This window comes from Lolium perenne, chromosome 6, assembly GCF_019359855.2.
Source record: "Lolium perenne isolate Kyuss_39 chromosome 6, Kyuss_2.0, whole genome shotgun sequence".
NCBI lineage: Eukaryota > Viridiplantae > Streptophyta > Magnoliopsida > Poales > Poaceae > Lolium > Lolium perenne.
The window spans coordinates 251,610,154-251,627,427 of NC_067249.2; the positions used below are offsets into that span (position 1 = coordinate 251,610,154).

At 44.3% G+C, this 17,274-nt stretch overlaps 2 protein-coding genes across 2 annotated transcripts; one reads left to right on the forward strand and one right to left on the reverse strand.

The window, feature by feature from the left end:
• The first annotated feature begins 5,589 nt into the window (after positions 1-5,589).
• On the forward strand, positions 5,590-7,943 carry LOC127305153 (peroxisomal membrane protein 11-1). Its single transcript, XM_051335532.2, has 7 exons — positions 5,590-5,766; positions 5,936-6,127; positions 6,210-6,284; positions 6,380-6,454; positions 6,560-6,640; positions 7,304-7,555; positions 7,653-7,943. Exons 2-7 carry the CDS (start codon positions 5,936-5,938, stop codon positions 7,692-7,694), a joined length of 717 nt encoding a protein of 238 aa, XP_051191492.1. The 5' UTR covers positions 5,590-5,766; the 3' UTR covers positions 7,695-7,943.
• A 230-nt stretch (positions 7,944-8,173) lies between these two features.
• On the reverse strand, positions 8,174-12,924 carry LOC127305152 (DNA replication licensing factor MCM5). The gene is made up of 19 exons (XM_051335531.2): positions 12,681-12,924; positions 12,486-12,600; positions 12,257-12,400; positions 11,964-12,143; positions 11,744-11,842; positions 11,478-11,611; positions 11,294-11,399; positions 11,074-11,208; positions 10,891-10,968; positions 10,254-10,358; positions 10,076-10,167; positions 9,843-9,975; positions 9,631-9,726; positions 9,454-9,551; positions 9,284-9,374; positions 9,037-9,146; positions 8,743-8,872; positions 8,560-8,661; positions 8,174-8,476 (listed from the first exon to the last, which is right to left on the reverse strand). Exons 1-19 carry the CDS (start codon positions 12,836-12,838, stop codon positions 8,393-8,395), a joined length of 2,190 nt encoding a protein of 729 aa, XP_051191491.1. The 5' UTR covers positions 12,839-12,924; the 3' UTR covers positions 8,174-8,392.
• Positions 12,925-17,274: the final 4,350 nt, after the last annotated feature.

A 17,274-nucleotide genomic window follows, 5' to 3' on the forward strand; every position in this document is an offset into this window, starting at 1 on the left:
CAGAAAGCATGGCCCTGCACGACTCGGTTAAGTGTTAACCGAGGCGATCGAATAAGGATTAGTCGGGTGAATCACATATCATGGATCGAGAAGAGAGTTGAGCTATTAAAGGGATGACGACAACTGGCCTATAGCTTGATAAGGTATATCATAAGGCAAAAATGACTTAGACATATTTCACATTGAAAGGTTAGTCGCCATGACTTTACATCACTTGGGAGCTGGCAATTTCTGCTAGGAGCCGCTACCAGTTATCGACTTGAGACTAAGTCTTGAACCTGCAGGGTCACACACTTAAGAGCAAGGATTCAGTCGGATGTGATTTGACTGAAACAGATTCAGTCGAGTTGGACTCGAACCGGACCAGGATTTGGTTAGTGGGTTGGACTCACAGTGACCAAAATAGGGTCCAAGTGAGTGGGTTGCAAGTGTTGTGAAGCCCTCACTCATGCCCTATATAAAGTGGGGTGGATGCTGCCCAAAAGGAACTAGAGCATTCCATGGGTTGGAAACCCTAGCCCCACTCAGTCCAGCCGCTGTACTGGATCTAGAAGTCCACCGTCAGTGCTCCTCCTCATACTTGTGGATACCGGCAGAGGCGTTGCACGTGTGACGCTTCAAGGCGAAAGAATTAGCGGATCCGGGAGCTGTTCGTGGGATCGTCTTGGAACAGATCGAGGACTGCACTGTCCCGGCGTGCTTCATCAAGTTCCACACGTGCGCGTCTAGTGGTAATCCTCGTTGCCTTCTTCCTGAGCTAGATCCTGAGTGTACCTCGTAGGGAAAAGTTTTGTTTTCTGTTGCGTGGCGCAACACATCTTGTGCATACCTTGGTAAGTGGTAATGAGGAACAATCTCTGTTCATAGCCAGTAGGCTCTCTGTGGGATTGATACTCTTATTTTGAAACTAGCTACATCTACCTACGCACTTGCAGTCATCAGTACGTGGGAAAACCCATACCAGACGGCACACACCAATGACTATACGCAGTGCAATTCTTCGGAAATAGAGTATAGCTCAACTTCACCGAGGAACAACATGTCGCTCACACACTCGTGCCAAAGGATATGAGGTATATCACCAGGGGCCGAGGAGGAGGAGCACCGTTGGGCCATGGTGCAGCTCTACGATCACAACGTGGCATATATATATACTCAATATGGAGGCTCGTGTGATGTAGCAGAACATCCAGGAATTCTCCTCCGCCGCATGATCCTCTTGAGCAGGGAGCACAACGACCAGGAGGCCGGCCCCTCCGGTGTGGGACAACAACACTACCATCAGGATGACCAGTTCACCGACTTTAACTATGATGACGGCGCTATCGACAAAGATAGCATAAACTTTGACTAGTGTAAGTGTAGAGTTATTTAGAGATGTATAGAATGTCTTATAGTAGGGTGGCGTGCTAGAATTGATGGTACTATGTGTTTCGGGTGTTCAAAATGCCTTGTGTTTAGAATGCAATGGATTGTGCTAGGATAAGAAGTATGTCATATTGTTCTTCGAGGACTTCAAAACTAGGATGCCATGCTTGAATTCAACATGATATGTATCTAAGTAGTTCATATATAGTTGTGTCCAACTATGCCTTTGATCTAATTAATTGTTGTTTTCTTGTAATTGTGCTTAGGCTATCCATTGTAGCGCAAGACGTGACTTCATGGAGCATGTCAACACATACATTCATCATCTGAGATAGTTTGAAGTCACCCTGATCCAAGAATCAGTGCACATACCCCCCCATGACCTTGAGGGTTCTAGTCACTAAGGAGGTGAACCGAACCTATTTCGATTGCCCTCGTTATAGAGAACTTACGAAATTCTAGAGGATTGAAGCCGGGATAAAGTGTTATTTCTACCTCTACAATGCTTTTGTCAAAATATACTTCTACTACGATTCCCGAGACAACTCACCATTTTTGGCTTACAACAAACGCCACGACCTGAGAGATGATGACATGCTCGTTGTCCATTACCCCGTGGAGTAGCTACCTAAGGGTAGCTAGCTAGTATGTCATGAGTAATTTCTACTCTATATGGATAGTTAAATTCAATAATACAACATATGATGTTATCACTGTTTTGTTACACGATATTGTTGTTATGTTAGATAATGATGTTGTTTTTGATTTCATATTGTTGTCAAATTAAATAAAAACAATATCTTTTTAATTTTCAGAAAAATCATAGTGGCATGTAGTCCTCGCGGTACACCACGAGTGTACACACTACCGGTGGCATGGCAGATGACACACCACCAGTATTTCATTTACCAGCGGTGTGGTGCCTGGCATGCATTCTGAAAGGCCATTTCATGATCCCTAGGGTTCTGTGTGTTTGCCGACAAGAACAACGATATTTTAACGATGTGCTAACTGATGCAGATATTATCGGTGCTTATTCCCGTCGGTATCGACCCCCCCCCCCCCCCCAAGGAGGAAAAGAGTGCAAATCTTAAAAGGCTGTGCAGCCCTAGGCCGGCACTGCTGCTAGCACGTGCTGCTGCCTTGCCCTTCCATCAGGGAGGCACTACTGCTGAGGTGCGAGCGGCACTGCCGCAGTGGGCTAGCCAGCACTGCCGCCACCCGCCGGCCGGCATTGCCGCCTTGTGCTGACCGACACTGCCTCCACGCACAAGCCGACACTACCACCAGCATCTTCTCTTCATGAACATTAAGCAGTTTCTCTAGGGCCGGCACTGCTGGTTATTTTTTACCGACACTACCGAGGTCGCTCCAACGAGCAGATTTAGCTGAGGGGTATAAATATGACCCTTCTTCCACCTTGGAGGGTCGCTCGTTTTTCTCAAGCACAACACCTCAAGCTGAGCCACGGAAATCACTAGATCTTCTCCCTCAACCACCCAAAGCTCTTGATCCTTGGAGAATCAAAGGAGAAGACCCCGATCTACATCTTTGCCAAAGCGATTTGCATTTCCCAGTTATTCACTTGAGGGCTCTTGTGCTAGTGTTTTCTTTGGAAACCCTAGTTGCTGTTTTCTCTTTGATAACTTATTGTTGTGCTGTAACAACTTTGGGAGCCTCCAATTTTCGTGTGGATGTGTGCCCCAATCTTTGTGTAAAGGTGCCGGTTGCGACTTTGAAGGCAGCCGCTTAGTGGAGCGTGAGCTAGCCCTTCGTGGCGGTGCTCACCGGAGAATAGGGTGAGGCGTTCGTGGCGTTGGTAGGCCTTCGTGAAACCACACCCCTCCAACATGGATGTACTTCCCTTAATAAGGAAGAAACTACGGGAATCAAACCCTTGTGTCTCCGCGTGCTTCACCTCGGCCTCTATATATCCTTTACCGCACTTTACTACTTGTATCTTGTTTAGTTTGCTAGCACCTTGTCATATAGGTAAATTCACATAGTTGCATATCTAGATAATTTACCTTTTGTGTGAAGCCTAAATTGAAAAACAATTAAAATTTGATAAAGCACCTATTTACCCCCCCAGGTGCCATACGATCCTTTCACATGCCCCAGTAAGTATATCAACGTACATGCCACTAAGACCTTTTTGGCATGCCGCTGATATGATTTTTCCTACTAGTGGAGTAAAGTCATTGTCAGTCCCTAAAAATCATCATACTCCCAAAATCAAGACAAAAACATGGTCTAGCATACTCCTAAAATATCTCTTAATCCCTATAATTTTATGGGAGGAACAAAGACACATACCCTTATCCCTACATTCATTCCCTACCAAAACTCACTCCCACCCTTTCTCTAGAAGCGCAGGAAACCCAAAAGCCAACATGTGATGAGCGTATGGTTATAGTAATTCATCCACACATAGTGTTGATATATCATGCGATGAATTTATTTTCTTGCCTTCTTGTTCTAACAATGAAACTTCAACTCCACTAATACTTGTGTTGATTCTAACCATGTAAAGAAAATCAATTAGTTGAAGGCCCAAGTCACTTCTTACAACAAATACTTGGAAAAATGTTATGAAGGGAAATCCACACTCCATAGTATTTTGAGTGTGTGAAAATTCTCCAATGACAAGAATGAACTTGGATTGAACTCCAATAACAAGAAAAAGCCTAAGAAGAATATGAAGAAGGGTCAAAACCAAGTCAAGAATTTGGCCAAGATTATTTGTTTGAAATGCAAGGTTGAAGGGCACCATGTTAGATCGTGTCCATTGAAAAAGAATCACTAAGTGAGAATCAACAATGGAAGTGGCAAAGATTAAGTATAATCTGTTATTCGTACAATAGTATCTACAACGCCTTTGCGGCTCCACAAGAACTTTTTTTTGATTATTCAAAGAAATTCCGTCGCGTAAATTTCTTTGAATAGGCAAATCAATCATTCGTCCTTGAGGATCCGCCATTAATCCTCTCATACATACTAATTAGTGTACCACAAATCCATTTCCTCTGGCTCCTCAAAAATACATAATTAGATAGACTGGATTAGAAAGATCTTTTATCTGAAAATGTCTAATTCTAAAAGTCTAGTTGAAGATAGGCCATTTCCAATAAAAATTAAGCTAAAGCACACCAAGTCAAGAAATCAAAGATGAAGAGTAAGGAAGAACTTCTTGCTACGTATGTCGTTGGAAGGGGCACTTTGTTTCGTCATGTTCAAACGGTACCTTCTCAAATCTTTTCATTGTTCATGTTGTTTCATTATTTACTTAGAAAGGATACAGATGTCAATTTGTTTGCCTAGTTTATTTGGACTTAAAATGGTGCCAAGAAAACAACCATCTAACAAGCTTGTTGTGACTAACCTCCTAGTACCCATCTTGGTTGGCGACCAACAAGATCAAACTTAATCAATGTGTATGTGTGGAAGGCATTGAAAACTTGGCTACCTCAGGGATCTTCATCAATTATAATGAAGCCAAGTTATTTAGATTTTTTTTAGAAACACAGTACAAACGTAGCCAAGTTATTTAGATTATCATCTTTCTATCTTGTATCTATATCTTAGATCAGACCATATACCATGTTAGGCACTAAATTGGCTTTATGCTTGATTAACCTACCAGATTTCCTTGCAGAGAGAAGAAAAATGGCATCCGCAATGTATAAGGTACCTATTTCTATTTAATATATAACATAATCATCATAAATAACTTTATTTTTTTGCTGTTGTGGAAAAACTACTCCCTCCATCTCATGAAATTTGTCTAAGATTTTTTTAAAAAAAAATTAGATGTATCTAGATGATATTTAGTGTCTAGGTACATCCTAATTTAGATAAATTTTAGATAACTTTCATGAAAGGGAGGAAGTATATTATTTTGATCTTCCGGGCTAGTGTTTTCTTAAGGTTAGCTCGTTTGCCGATCGAGGCATACAGAGTGCTCATATTAAGCTCAACTTTTTTCAGTTGATCTCGAGTCGAGCTAGAAGAACACGAGTTGATCTCGATCCTCTCGAGATTTTATTTAATCCTTGAACACAATGTGTAGCCTAATCTATGCACATGAACTTCTTTTTCACATTTTTAGGAAACTTGGAAGTCCTTCCCGTGGCCACCCGCAGGCACGGGGCAGGCTAGAAGAATCCAAGGCTGCCTCTCAGCATCACGCTATCAGCTGCCGAGAGGCGAGCCCCGTCCCTACGCGACCCATCTCATCTCAATCCACACAAAATCGAATGGCGTAGCAGCCGAAATTAAGACGCAGCTCTCCCGGCAGCAGAGCACCGGGTTGCCAGCCGCCCCTTCCCTATCCCGTCGTCGAACCCTTCGCTTGCTTGCTCTAGTCAAGCACTCCTCACTTCTTCATCACTAGCAAAGGTAAATTAAACTTCTCTGCATCACGATGTCAATTTCCCTATCCTAGTATCGGTCGATTCTGTACATTAGTTCATGTCTCTTAATTTCCTCTGAGAAATTGCACCTGCCGAGAAGAAGTACTTCAGACTGGTTCTGTGAATTCGTTGCCTCTAATGCTCCTGTACTTCAGATGAGCTCGTTGGAGGCAACGCGTGCGGAGCTGGGTCTGGTGGTGCTGTACCTGAACAAGGCGGAGGCTCGGGACAAGATATGCAGGGCCATCCAGTACGGCTCCAAGTTCATCAGCAACGGCCAGCCCGGCACCGCGCAGAACGTCGACCGCTCTACCACCTTGGCCCGCAAAGTCTTCAGGCTGTTCAAGGTCCGCTAACACACTCGCTCACCTTGATCCTTTGATGAACTGGCCGTGATTGTATGACAAACTAACCTTGCATCTTCTGCAGTGGGTAAACGACCTGCATGGCCTCATCAGCCCTCCTGCCAAAGGGACCCCTCTCACGCTGGTCCTGCTAGGGAAGGTATAGTCTGTTTATTCATGTTCACTGACTGCAATTTCGTCAAAGAGTAAGGATGATTTATGTGCTAACTGTTAAGTGAACTACTGCAACTGCAGTCCAAGAACGCGCTGCTGTCGACCTTCCTGTTCCTGGACCAGTTCGTGTGGGCAGGGAGATCAGGGATCTACCAGGTTGCCAATATTCCCTGTACTTTAGTTTATTTTTGCTTTATGAATTGGCAATCATGCATCGACTGACAGTTTATAAACATGATGATCTTCTGCTGTTACTGGTAGAACAAGGAACGCACCGACCGTATCGCCCGGCTATCCCTCTACTGTTGGATGGCTTCCTCGGTCTGCGCAAGTTTGGTTGAGGTATGCACAGTTCCATCATAGGATCAAATCCATGTTCTATTTTTCTCCAAGAACAGGCAAGTATTAAGATTTAGCAAAGGGTTTTACAATTTCTTACGTGCGGCCACGCTGCCCGCCATGACATAGCGACTACTTCCTCCTGCCTACCTGACGGCTGCGCAGCTAGTTCCCACAGTTTTTACTCTGCAACCACTGCTGCTACAACTTGATTCATGGTAGAACTCTTTCTGTCGAAAGTTTTTGCATTTCGCTCCAGCCAAAGGCGTCTCTCATGCCTGCAATGACCAACGCACTGAGGCCTTTTCTTCTCTTCCTCGGCTGGCTTGTTGCGATAAACCACTGCCAGACTATCCCTTGTTGCATGGGCATGATGGCTGCTGCTCCTCTGATTTTCCCAACACGGGACCAGAATTCCCTCGCAAAAGGGCATTACATGATCAAGTGGTTGATGCTCTCCTGCTGTTGTTAGCAGAATGTGCAGTACTCCAATGATTTCACCGCTTTCTTTACAATCTGCCAGCAGTCCAAGAACGATCTCTAATTGCCAACCAACAGAACATATTTTCCTTCAAATTAAAGAGCCCAATTTTTCCGCAGCGCTTTAATACATACTTCGTGCGGTATGAAGAGCTGATCATGTTCTTTTTTTTGCATTGCGAGCAGCTTGGAGAGCTCAAGAGGCTGTCCAAGTCGATGAGAAAGCGCGCGAAGGAGATCAGGGGCACAGCCGACAAGTACGAGGATGAGCAGTACCTGGCGAAGATGAAGCAGTCAGACGACCGGCTGCTGGCGCTGGTGAAGGCTGCCGTGGACGTGGTGGTGGCCGTGGGGCTCCTGCAGCTGGCCCCCAAGAAGGTGACCCCCAGGGTCACCGGGGCGCTCGGCTTCATCACCTCGCTCATCTCATGCTATCAGGTATATACAAATGAACCTCGTCTTCTTCCATCTAAGTTCTTGAAGAGCTGATTGATGTGCCCGTTCTGAACTGAACTTTCCTGCTCGGCCTGTGCAGCAACTCCCGTCTCGTGCTCCGCCGGCCAAAGTGAAGGCGTGAGGAATGGTGCTGTTCTAGTCTGGAGGCTGCTGCATCATACCTCACACGTGTGCTTGGAGTCAGCATGGAATGGATTCAGAGATGTTATCGTCCATCAGTGTTAGCAGTATAGAATGACGGTGTTGATCGTCTTTACGGTTTGTATACTTTTACACAGTACGTTATGGATAGTAATGGACATGGTCGTATCATGTGTAAATGTGAGCACCAAGGTTTACAATTTGATGGGTGGAGTTAGAGCCTGATAAATCCAACGAGAGGCGGGTATAAAGTTTAAGAAAATCTCAAGCAATCATATGCACATATGCAATCCTTTCTTTTATCTACTCATATTTCTCACAAAGTAAATATGCCAAATGTTGACAATGCACATTGTAGCCAATCAATAGGGCGCTCTAGTTTTTCAGTCGCCCAGGAAACTCCGCTACTTGTCCAATTGTTCTGCCTGGGCACTGCAGGAAACACAAATGCTGCATCCATGAATCAAACTTAATGTGGTGCATCTTCATTTCAGTCAACTTCCGACACAACATAATTTAGGGTTACAGCTACAGCTTAAAGTAGTACAACTACAACTCCATTTCATCGATGCAACAAATTTCCTCCGGAAAAAGAGTTGCAGTGTCAGTACTACTTATACACACATCAGATGATCAGAACAGACTAGGATCTCATTGTATTCCATTGCTGAGTCCAGCTCAAGCCTTGCGGACAATAACGTGGCGCTCCCTCTTGTACTCCACCTCGTCCCTCTGGTGCATGATCACAAGGGCTCTTCTAACCTGAAACGATAGAAAGCCATGGTGAGAAACAAACCTAGCAGTAGTACAGATTAATTTCATGTGGGACATGGCAGGTTGCTTACGATGGATTCATTCATGCCCATCCGGCTAAGCTCATCTAGCAGCCGACGTTCAGAGATGTGGCTTCCAATTCCCATTCGCCTCTTGATTTGCGCCTCAGCTTGCTGTTAAGGATTAAACAGAAGAGGGGATCAGGAAATGCAGGGTTGAACTGGGTGGATTTTATTTTGGGCAGAGATACTGACCTTGATCTCGTTTGCAATCTCTGGTGACAAGTTCAGATGCTCGTTGATTCCAGATCTTGCGGCATCGACTGTCGAGACATTGAACAATCTAAATGCCTCTTCAATGTGCTCTGGTGTAGCCACACTAGTCCTAAAAACCATTCACATGTCAGCAAGGAATGACATGGTAGTTGTTGTTAGAAGTAGAACAACAAGGCAAGTTAAATGCCTAAAATTCTTTCAGATATACAATAGTTGGGCTACTTGCATGCTAATGTTTGTAGTATAATTAGCATGTAATAATCTAGTACTTACAATCTCATCTTAGCGAGAGATTCGCTCAGCCGTATAATAGCTTCGAGTTGCCTCACAGTGATGGGTATAGCTGCAGCTCTCCCTGTCTCATGAGATTGTTGTCTCATTTTCTGCAAAATGAACAGGTTAATCGATAAGCAACTCTAGGCTGGGAGAGCAATCTCTGATGTTATCAAAAGTAGGTGATCAAGTATAAATAACCAGTTATGTTGCCAGTTAATGAGGTGAAAATTTGTAGTAGATATACCTGTCTGATCTCAACATATTTGTTCTGCAGCATCTCTGCTGCCTTCTCCGAGAGACGTGGTCTACATGTATTGCGACAATACTCAACATACCTATATATTAGCAAGAGCATGCATATTAAAAGTTTGTCAAATTTTGCGTGAAAACAGAAAAATGCAAATCCAGCCACACCTTTTCAACCAGTTTTCTCCTTCATTGACCTCAGTGTTCTTGTTGGAAGTAGTTTGAGCACCACTGGCATGCACCTTAATGATGTGGTTTGCTATTCGCTGCATATTTTTAGAAGTTCGTTTAGCCGTGCAAGTTAGTAGTACATATGCAATGTGAAAAAAACCAATTGTTTGATACCTTATCTTGCTCATACATTCTGACATCTTTAACAATAAAGATAAGATCAAATCGAGAAAGGATAGTTGTCTGCAGATCAATGTTATCTTGTGCAGTCTGATGAACAGAAAACAACCATTTATTAAAGATTATCCAGAACAATAAAATAATTGCCACGTTTCTGAAATATGGAAATAGGAGGCAAGACAGTAATTTTACATATATTGACATACCTTAAGGTCATCATATCTCCCCGAAATTGGATTTGCAGCTGCAAGAACTGAGGTCCTCGAATTGAGTACTGTTGTAATGCCAGCTTTGGCAATAGATATGGTTTGCTGCTCCATGGCTTCATGGATTGCAACTCTGTAACAATCAAAGAAAAAGAAACCGATTTAAAATTACCAGAGGGTACAAGATCTACAATGTTCATTCTAGTTTCAACCAAGAATTGATTGAATTTTACCTGTCTTCCGGCCTCATCTTGTCAAATTCATCAATACAAACTACTCCACCATCAGCCAATACCATGGCCCCTCCTTCCAAATAGAACTCACGCTGTACAGGAAAAAAATAGTTTACTACCAGTGGAAACCAACTTCGAATGAACAAAAAAGTAACTGAATGAAGGCAGCCAGGCATACCGAGTTGCTATCCCGAGTTACAGATGCTGTAAGACCAGCTGCAGACGAACCTTTTCCAGATGTATAAACTGCAATTGGTGCTGTCTTCTCTACAAACTTAAGAAACTGTCGAAATACAGAATTTGTGTCAATAAATCAGATTGATTTTTGGCAAATTATGTTAATTTTCTTGCATTATTTGACAAATTACATGAGCTTAGACAGAGAAAAGATTTCACTTGACATTATTGAGTGAAAAAGGGTAGAAAAATATGGCCTAATGCAATAATAGAAGGAAGCATGGATAAAAAAGACAGTCCTAAAGCATTATGCAAACAGCATGTACTGCAGGTCAAAAGAAGAAGAAACTGAAGGTTGGGTATAACACAGGCATAGGCAATAACAAGAGTAAAGCAAGAGGAAACCAAGGAGCCTAGCTCCTGAAAGCCCTCTAATTTGAAAGGTACTGCTTGCTAGTTCAAGGAATTGTTTTGAAACTATATCCAGTTTCTCTCCTTCAAAAGGTACTGCATTCCAACAAGTGTAATTGTGTAAATCACAATTTTTTGACACCTCTCGAGAAGTTCACATGTATGAGTTTTCTTGTCATATTATTTGCCATCAAACTATATGCTACGATCCTCCAACCTATACTTGCCTGAGATTTTGCTGTGGATGGATCACCCAAAAGCAATGCATGAATGTCCCCTCTCAAACGGACACCATCAGGTAGCCTCTGCAGTAGACAGAAGTTTAAACATCAGGGGATCACTACAAATTAGCCACTGGATAAATAATTAAATTACCGAAAACACATGAGCCACTGGATTAGATCAAATACCTTCTTTGATCCCCCAAACAACAAGCATGCAATAGCTTTCTTGACATCAGCATGACCATAAATTGAAGGGCCAATCATCGAGCAAAGCTTGGCATAGGCATCAGGCCTTTGCGCAAATTCTTTGAATTCCATTTCCTACAACCAAACGAGAAAGTTTAAGATCCTATGATAAAACTGCAACTCCTAGAATCAACAAAGACGTAAAAAAAAATCAAACTACCTCATCGAGTGTGAAACTTGAGGGGCCATTGGAGTTATCATCCCGTGACTGCTCCAACCCCACAATTCTAATATATGGCTGTTTCACTCCAACAGCACCTTTGTGGCTGCAAAACGAATATATGGAGGCAATCAGCAATGCACTCGATTTAAGCTAACAAAAACAAGCTTTAGGTCCAACATACTTGGTAGTGCCGGATGCTTGGAAAACACTGTAGATACCAATCACGGTTAACCTTGTCCCCGGAACAATAGTCTGAACAAGGTGTCTATCTATAGACAGCAGCACATTCCTAGGGAGCTCGCCAGTTGGAACATCCTGAAGCCAATTTACGGAAGATGGGTGATTGTCAGAGTCATGTTATAACAGTTGACCAGTGAACATCACACATAAACGAGATAACTGCAACACAAACAGCTTTGCAGCAAGAAAGCATTTACAGCAACTAACCTCAGGATTTTCCTGCATTTTGAGTGTCTGCAGATCAACATACTTGCTCTTATCAGGCACGGCAATCCAGGGGTCCAGCGGGCAAGGCTCTTCTCCAGGCTGAGGAGTTAAACAATCAGATATGCACACATTTTTCGATTAATCAGATGCACACATCATCATTAACAACAGTACAGTACTGTAAACTAGAAAGCAAGGGAGGGATTACTGAGAAACATACCTGAGGAACATGATCACACGACCGTGGGACGATAGCCCCACCGAGGCCAGGCCTGCACGGCACCGTCCTCACGCTCCTGCAGTTCTTGCAGAGCAGCGTCACGTGCGTGGCCTTGGCTTTCACCCTCGACGCGGCAATCGCGATGCCCGCAATCTTGACCAGCTTCGACATGTAATCCGCCTGAGGTTTCGGAAATAGAAAATTGGTATCAGAATGGAGTTCCCAGAACGCTCTGAACTGTGAGACCGGGTGCTTGATAATAAAAAACTGATGCAGGTAGGTGCCGAACTGACCCCGATGGATCTCATAGACACGCAGTTCTCCTTGGAGGACAGGAAGATCTGCACGTCGCCGGTGACCGGCTCCTCCATCTCCCCGGTCTCGCCGGCGACCTTCGACCGGAGGCTGGCGAGAACCTCGGACCCGGCCGTCTCGAACTACGTTAACCCACGCGAAGAGTTAAACACGACTTCTGAATCGACAGAAACGGAATGGAAAAATAGTTCAGAGAGAAGAACGCACCAGCGGGAGGTAGTCCGCGGGCGCCTTCCGGATCCTGTCGGCCAGCTCGGCGTCGAAGGCGTCGAGGTCCTCGATGGCGACGGTGACATGGTCGCGGTTGTGCACGAGGCTCTCGCTGGAACAGATGAAATCTCGGGTTAGCCTAGGCGAGGCGTCCGATCTGGGGAGGGAGAGGGGGGCGGGCGGGAGGGGTACCGGTAGGGGAAGTCGCCGTCGGGGCCGGTGAAGCCGCGGAGGAACTCCTTGAACTTGCGGAGGGCGGAGTGGCGCGTGATGTCGGCGGCAGCGGGGTCGCCCTGGGGGAACTGCGCCTGGTCGCTGTAGAAGACGGCGCCCTCGTCCCAGCCCGACATGGCTGGCGGTTGTGGTGGTGGCGGCGGCGAGAGGGAGGCGCGGGCGTGTGGATGCGGAGGGGAATGGTGGGGCGGGAAGACGGCGAGGGGCGAGGAGGAGTGGCGCGAACAGGGTAATAGACAGGATTTGGCGGGAAAAAGGTTGGTGTTTTGGCGGGAAAGAGCGCTCTGGACTCTGGTCCGTTCTCCTGTTCGTCTAGGGTTTGGTTGTTACTTGTTAGAGCGGCGAAACGAGGCCTGTTGGTGGGCTGTATGTATATGGGCTTGAGCCTGGAACGATAATGGACTGTCGATAGGGGCGTCCTAGGTCCATTTTATCTTTTCTGCTAAAAAAGGTCCAGCACGGACAGCTCGCGAGATACAAAGTGTTGGACGAAAATGTGAAAGGTAGATGTCCCCTCAAAAAAAAAGTATTTCTATAGCGGTTAGCCAAGCAATCTCTACCTACAACAGATTTGTTGCATCATCGTAATATGTCAACTACACATGCTTGTACTTTGTGTGGAGCCGCTGACTCATGGCGCCATTCGCTGATGCAATGTGCGATGGCTAGAAGTGTGTGGGCTCTAGGAGATGAGGAGGTGATCGAGCATATGTTTGCAACTACGGAACCTTCTGCAAAAAAACTGGATATTCACCATGATGGAGTCCCTACAGCGACACGATTTTGTTAAAGTTCTAGTCACCCTTTGGGCGATCTGGACGGCGAGGCGAAAAGCCATTCATGAGGGGATTTTTCAGAGCCCATTATCAACACATTTTTTTGTATGGAGTTTTCTTGATGACTTAGCCTTGGTCACAAAGCCGAAGCCACCTTCTGCTCATCCAACACCGATGTCAACTTCACCTCGATGGATTCCTCCTCCAAATGATCTAGTTAAAGCAAATGTAGATGGGGCGGTCTCGCGGGATAATGGAAAAGATTCAGCAGCTGTTATTTTCAGAGACAGAGAAGGACACTATTTGGGATCTTCCGCTATTGTCTTCTTGGGAGTTACGGATCCACCGTCGCTGGAAGCACTAGCCTGCCATGAGGCTCTCTCTTTGGCGGCTGATTTACCCATACAAAGAGTCTACGTTGCATCTGATTGCAAGCAAGTTGTTAATGATATTGATGCAGATTGAGGAGGCGTTTTTTTCGATAAAGGATGTTTTATTACTTTGATAAGCAATTACATCCAGCCTCTGCATAACCAGGATGCACACAGCTGTTTCAACAGTCCAGAACTAGCATTAAAAGAAAAAAGGCGAAATACATATCGAGACGATAAACTATATAACGCCTAAGGCAAGTGTGGAGCTTCAATCCGTAGACTATGCTGCCACCCATGTCGGAAAAAAGTATCCCTCGCCGTAGCCTCCAACCGTGTACAGACCTCCGTAAATAGGTCTTGGTTCTCCGCCCGCTGAAGAGGTAACCATGAACGGAGAATACCTGCACATCTGTAGATGACCTGCAACAAAGAACAATTTTTATCGTTAAAAATCTTGTCATTTCTACATAGCCATAGCGCCCAGATAACTGCGAGCGCCCCCACCCTAAGAAGCAACTTAAACCTTGCATCAACACCATGAAGCCAATTGCCAAAGACATTTGCCACACTAGTCGGGGGATACAGGGTAGACGCTACTTGGATGACTGACCATATAGATTTCGCAAAACTACACTGGAAGAAAAGGTGTTTGATGGTTTCGTCGTGATGACAGAAAACACACCGTGTATTTCCGTGCCAATTCCGCTTAACAAGATTATCTTTAGTAAGAATAACTCCTCGACGAAGGTACCATCCAAAAATCTTGATTTTTAATGGTATCTTCATCTTCCAAATTTTCTTATTGTTATCAACTGGTAAATCAGAATGGAGGATTGCATTGTATAAAGATTTAACTGAGAAAGAACCATCTACATGAAGATTCCATCTAAATTCATCCGGTTCAGGGGATAATTGAATATCACCCAACCGTTGAACTAGAGTATTCCATGTTGTTAGCCTTTGTCCAAGTAAAACCCGTCTGAACGTCACATTCGGAGGTGAGGAAGCCATGATGGTAGCAATGGTATCACCTTTGCGACGAACAATACTATACAAAGCAGGATATTGTTCACTCAGGGAAGCATTGTCCAACCAAACATCTTCTCAGAAACGTATATGTGCTCCATTCTTAATAGAAAAAGTACCATGACGAAAGAAAATGTTTTTCGTTGCCATGAGACCAGCCCAGAAGTGAGAGTCCCCGGGTTTCCAAACCACTTGGGAGAGCGTCTTCGAGCCAATATACTTTCTCCAGAGAATAGTTTGCCAAGTCCCGTTCTCGGTAAGAAGCTTAAAAAGCCATTTACCTAGCAGAGTAGAATTCTTAACCTCCAGGTCATGAATTCCAAGTCCGCCCTGATCTTTGGGACTACACACTATACTCCATTTAACCAATCGATACTTCTTTTTCTCGCTGTCCCCTTGCCAAAAGAATCTGGATCGATAATAATCGAGTTTATGCAGAATTCCTTTGGGCAGAAGGAAGAATGCTAACATATACAGTACCATATTTGTTAGTACCGAGTTAATGAGTACCAGTCTTCCTCCTATGGACAGCAATTTGCCTTTCCAACTACTAAGGCGTTTATGTAATCTTTCTTCCACAATCTTCCATTCAGCAAGGGTAAGTCTCCGATAGTGAATCGGGATACCCAAATACCGAATAGGGAAATGGCCTTGCCCGCAACCAAACAACTCTGTATACTGAGTCATATCATTTTGGGCATCGCCGAAACAGAACAATTCACTCTTATGGAAGTTAATTTTCAATCCCGACAATTGCTCGAATGCTGCTAAAATTAATTTGAGATTACGAGCTTTTTCGAGATTATGATCCATAAAAAGAATTGTGTCGTCGGCATATTGAAGGATAGATAAACCCCCATCAACCAAATGTGGGATCACACCTTCAATTTGACCATCAGACTTGGCACGCTCTATGAGTATTGCCAGCATATCTGCTACAATGTTGAATAACATTGGTGATAGCGGATCGCCTTGGCGTAACCCCTTTCGTGTCTGGAATTAGTGGCCGGTGTCGTCATTGACCCTAATTGCCACGCTACCTCCATACACAAAATCGTAAATTAGAGCACGCCACTCAGGAGAAAAACCTTTCATCCTCAGTGTCTGTTGTAGGAAAGACCATTTGACCTTATCATAAGCCTTTTCGAAATCCAATTTTAAAATGACCCCATTAAGTTTCTTGGAATGCATCTCATGTACCGTCTCATGCAGAACTGCCACTCCATCAAGGATATTCCTTCCTTGCATGAAAGCAGTCTGAGAAGGTTGTACAACATGATCCGCGACCGTATTCAGTCTAATGGTGGCCACTTTCGTGAAAATTTTGAAACTGACGTTTAAGAGGCAAATAGGTCTATATTGTTGAATCCTTTCTGCCTCATTAACCTTCGGTAACAAAATTACTTCACCAAAATTTAGACGAAATAGTTCTAGTTATCCTGTGTGAAGGTCACTGAACAAATCTAGAAGATCCAATTTGATAGTATCCCAGAACGTTCGATAAAACTCCGCTGGGAAACCATCTGGACCCGGTGCTTTATTGCACTCCATTTGGAAAATTGCTTTCTTAACCTCATCCTCAGAATAAGGCGCAGTTAAGAGGCCATTTTCCTCTGGAGAAACTTGGGGTATATCGTCCGTGCGGTCCTCATTAAGGGAGAAAGAACTTTCCTCCGGAGGCCCAAACAGATCCTTATAGTAATTAAATGTAATATTTGAGCTGATCGTGCCCTTCAATAACCCCTTCATCTTGGATGAGAGAATGAATACGTTTTTTCCGATGCCTTCCATTGGCTAAGCCATGAAAATATCGTGTATTCGAATCCCCTTCCAAAATGAATTTGGCCTTTGATCGTTGATACCATTTGAGTTCCTCTTCGCGAAGAAGGCTCGCTATCTGCGCATTGGATTGATTCTTAAGGTCAATCTCTTGTGTGGATAACGGTCTCACTTCCGCTAGGGCCTCTAGGTCATCGATCACTTGTGAAAGGCGAATCTTTTCTTTCTTAAGAATACCAGCCGTATGGGCAGCCTGATGACCCACAAGTATAGGGGGTGTATCGTAGTATTTTCGATAAGTAAGAATGTTGATCCCAACGAGGAGCAGAAGGTGTTGACAAGCAGTTTCGATGAAGGATTCACTGTAAATGCTCACAGACAAGTATTCAGGGGTTTTTGATGTAACAGTTGAATAAAGTACGAGTAAGTAAAGTGCGAGAGTAACAATTGCAGCGAGTGGCCCAATCCTTTTTAGCACAAAGGACAAGCCGGTTTGTTTACTTATAATGACCAAACGTTCTCGAGGACACACGGGATTTTAGTCTAGTGCTTTCGCTACATACGGCTAAATAATCTTCATTGTTATGATAAGTGTTG

What these genes read in the sequence shown, in the direction of transcription:
- LOC127305153 (XM_051335532.2), top strand. Translation starts at nt 5,936, where the DNA reads ATGAGCTCGTTGGAGGCAACGCGTGCGGAGCTGGGTCTGGTGGTGCTG. An exon ending in GGAGATCAGGGATCTACCAG is followed by an intron (nt 6,455 to 6,559) that starts GTTGCCAATATT and finishes TGTTACTGGTAG; the next exon opens with AACAAGGAACGCACCGACCG. An exon ending in TCTGCGCAAGTTTGGTTGAG is followed by an intron (nt 6,641 to 7,303) that starts GTATGCACAGTT and finishes CATTGCGAGCAG; the next exon opens with CTTGGAGAGCTCAAGAGGCT.
- LOC127305152 (XM_051335531.2), bottom strand. Translation starts at nt 12,838, where the DNA reads ATGTCGGGCTGGGACGAGGGCGCCGTCTTCTACAGCGACCAGGCGCAG. An exon ending in TGTTTGGGGGATCAAAGAAG is followed by an intron (nt 10,969 to 11,073) that starts GTATTTGATCTA and finishes TGTCTACTGCAG; the next exon opens with AGGCTACCTGATGGTGTCCG. An exon ending in TGGGCATGAATGAATCCATC is followed by an intron (nt 8,477 to 8,559) that starts GTAAGCAACCTG and finishes CTATCGTTTCAG; the next exon opens with GTTAGAAGAGCCCTTGTGAT.